Genomic DNA, 2,777 nt, shown 5'->3' with positions numbered 1-2,777 from the left:
TGAAGGCTACAATGTCTCTAGATCAGACATGGAGGATTTCCCCCTCACGCTGGAGTCAGCTACCCCCTCCCAGACATCTGTGTACTTCTGCGCCAGCATGACTCCACAGTGCTGCACGGCTGCCTCCTCTCTGCACATAAAGAGCAGTCAGAAAGTTTTAGGTTGCCTGTGTCTGGCCCCACCCAGGGACATCCTGGCCTCCATAGGAGTCCCAGAGCCTTTGCCAGGCTGGGCGCTTTAGGGAAGTGGTTAACGTGACTCTCAGTGAGGTCCGTCCCTGAGCCAGTCTCAGGATGACTGGAGCTCACCCCAGTAGCCTGAGCTGGCCGGGTCTCTCCCCTGCTGCTCTCTCTTTCTGCTCACAGAAAGAAAAATGCATGTTTATTTGAGATTTTTGCGATTTCCTTGATCATCTCAAAGCCACCATACTCTTCTCTCCCCCATGGCTCCAGTGACTTCCTCACCTGACCCTTCCCCTGCCCTCTACCCTTCAACTCTCGGTCATGAACCTTCTTCACTCATGGTCACTGTCCTGGCTGCCTTTCTTCTAAGGGGCAACAGCCCTGCAGACCCTGTAGCGTGTGCCCTGTGCCTGCCTCTCCACCGTCGTCCTGCACCGCGTTTCCCGGCTCTCCCCGCTCCAGCCACGCTGCCCTATGTGCAGTCAGCTCCTCACACGCGCTCTGTCATTTTCCACCCTCGGGGGCTTTTTCACACTGAGCACACGTCCCTCCTTCTTATTCCCAGGTCTCTACTTCGTTCCTTACATGAGAGTACATTTTAGGTTCATTTACTCTTAACTGTAAAAAACAAAACAAATTTCACTGGAAAGAATTAAGAAAAATATCTTTACTGTTCATTTGAGAGATGAGATTTTTTTTAAGGGGAAACACAGAAAAATACACAAGCCATAAAGAAAGGTATGTATAATTTCAATTGCATTACAGTAAATTTTTACATATCTAAACACAGCATAAAATGTGAAAAGTTAAACCACAGTCTGAGAAAGGCATGAGGAGTACACACACATGAGGAAGAATCAGTGTGATGAGACCATCTCTTCTCTCCTAGCCAGCCATGGCTTCTCTACAGTTCCTGGTTCATTTGCAGCTGGAGGGTTGAGAGCACGTCAGCAAGACTCTGAATAATTTTGCTTCCTCCAGCAGCAAAAATGCATTGAACAGGTGTGCAATATAAGCCAATGGAGCCCATTAAAGACTCAGTGCCCAAAAGGTTTTATTGAGTCTCGTCATATAGGCACCGACTGCCTAGCAAGTACCGAAAATCCAGACCCCAGAAGGAAACCTGGTGTCCAGCATAATATGGTTTGCCACAGCAGTGTAGGCACAATGAGCCACTCCTCTCGGTTAGGAGGAACTTTCTATTGGTTCAGGGCACTGTTCACCAGCCCAGTTCTTAGATGCCAGTCAAAGGCCAACCTTCCAAGCTAGGAAGGCCAACCTTTCTAAATACAGCAGTCCCAAGCTGTGTCAACTATTTTCTGCATAGACACCCTTCAACTCCCTTTTGCCATGCCTTGATGAACCTGGGTGCTACACAGTACACAATGCCTAATTGTTATATGGAAGCAGCCTGGCTCACTGGTTCATAATCTGGTGGACAACCACCTAAGAAGGCTGCTCATTCCACACTGGACTTCGTGGTCCTGGGAATTAATACTTCATAGAATTAAGCTGCTGTAATTTTAGAATTTTGTTTAGTTTGTTTTTGTTTTCTGTAGCATAGCTGTCTTGTCTAAAAGAGTTAACATCTGGAGTAGGTAAAAAAATTTCTTACTACTTAATAATAAGAAGACAATCCAATAAAAATGCCAATCCTTTTGCTAAATAGGCAATTCACAGAAGAGGAAACATGAATTATCACTAAACATGACAGCAGGTTTTCAACCTTACTTATAATCAGAATATTGCCACCTGAAACAATGTTTATGATTTCAAAATTACTAGACCGAAAAAATTTCAGAGGAATGACAGTCCTAAATTTGAGTTGATGTATGGGCTAGTGGAAACTGCCCATATATCCACTACAAAAATAATTACAAATATATCAGAAAATCCATTGTAGGGTATATTCCGACAAATAGCATTTCTGGAAAAATCCATGTGTTTAAATCACTTGGGTTCTTTTTACTGTCTTCAGGTTTCATCATGGAGAATTTAACTGTCAGCATTTATTTTTGCTATTTTGAAGTTTGTCTTTTTATAAAATCTTTTACAAAATTGTGATAAAATATAGGTAATATTTAATTTGTTACTTTATTTTTAAATGTACAATTCAGTGACATCAAGCACATTCACAATGTTGTCAAATCATCACTACTATCTATTTCCAAAATATTTTTCATCCCCTCAAACAGAGACTCTGTATCCATGAAAAAAATAACAAAAATAACTCCATATTCCCCACCCTGGTAACCTTTGATCTACTTTCTGTCCCTATGAATTTGCCTGTTGTAGATAGTTTATATATGTGAAATCAATATTTTTCCTTTTATGTCTGGCTTCTTTCACTTAGCAAAGTGCTTTCAAGCTTCATTCATACTGTAGCATTTATCAGAATTTCTTTCCTTTTATTGCTGAATAATTTTCCGTTGCATGTGTATACCACATTTTGTTTATCCTTTCATCAGTTGGTAGACATTTGGGTTGTTTCTACCTTTTGACTATTGTGAATGGTACTGCAATGAACATTGGCCTGAAAGTATCTGTTTGATATCAGTTTCTTCCAAGCATTGTCAGCACTTGTTATTTCCTGTT

The 2,777-nt window shown here is 41.6% G+C and overlaps 1 protein-coding gene and 1 gene segment (V, D, J or C); one reads left to right on the top strand and one right to left on the bottom strand.

The window, feature by feature from the left end:
- LOC105827055 overlaps nucleotides 1–1,379 on the top strand; it is a gene marked incomplete at its 3' end in the record, with an annotated part of 6,030 nt that extends 4,651 nt beyond the window's left edge. The window contains 2 exon segments of the V gene segment in view: nucleotides 6–97; nucleotides 1,359–1,379. Coding sequence covers nucleotides 6–97; nucleotides 1,359–1,379 — 113 coding nt within the window.
- Nucleotides 1,380–1,598: 219 nt separating this feature from the next.
- LOC105827054 (cationic trypsin-like) overlaps nucleotides 1,599–2,777 on the bottom strand; it is a 21,764-nt gene continuing 20,585 nt past the window's right edge. The window contains exon 5 of the mRNA XM_012665081.1: nucleotides 1,599–1,613. Within this exon, the coding sequence (XP_012520535.1) occupies nucleotides 1,599–1,613 (15 nt within the window). The remainder of the gene's footprint in view (nucleotides 1,614–2,777) is intronic.

The sequence above is a fragment of the Propithecus coquereli genome, unplaced genomic scaffold, assembly GCF_000956105.1.
Source record: "Propithecus coquereli isolate 6110/MARCELLA unplaced genomic scaffold, Pcoq_1.0 Scaffold96, whole genome shotgun sequence".
NCBI lineage: Eukaryota > Metazoa > Chordata > Mammalia > Primates > Indriidae > Propithecus > Propithecus coquereli.
The sequence above is the reverse complement of the archived record's forward strand: the minus strand, read 5'-3'. Positions and strand labels throughout refer to the sequence as shown.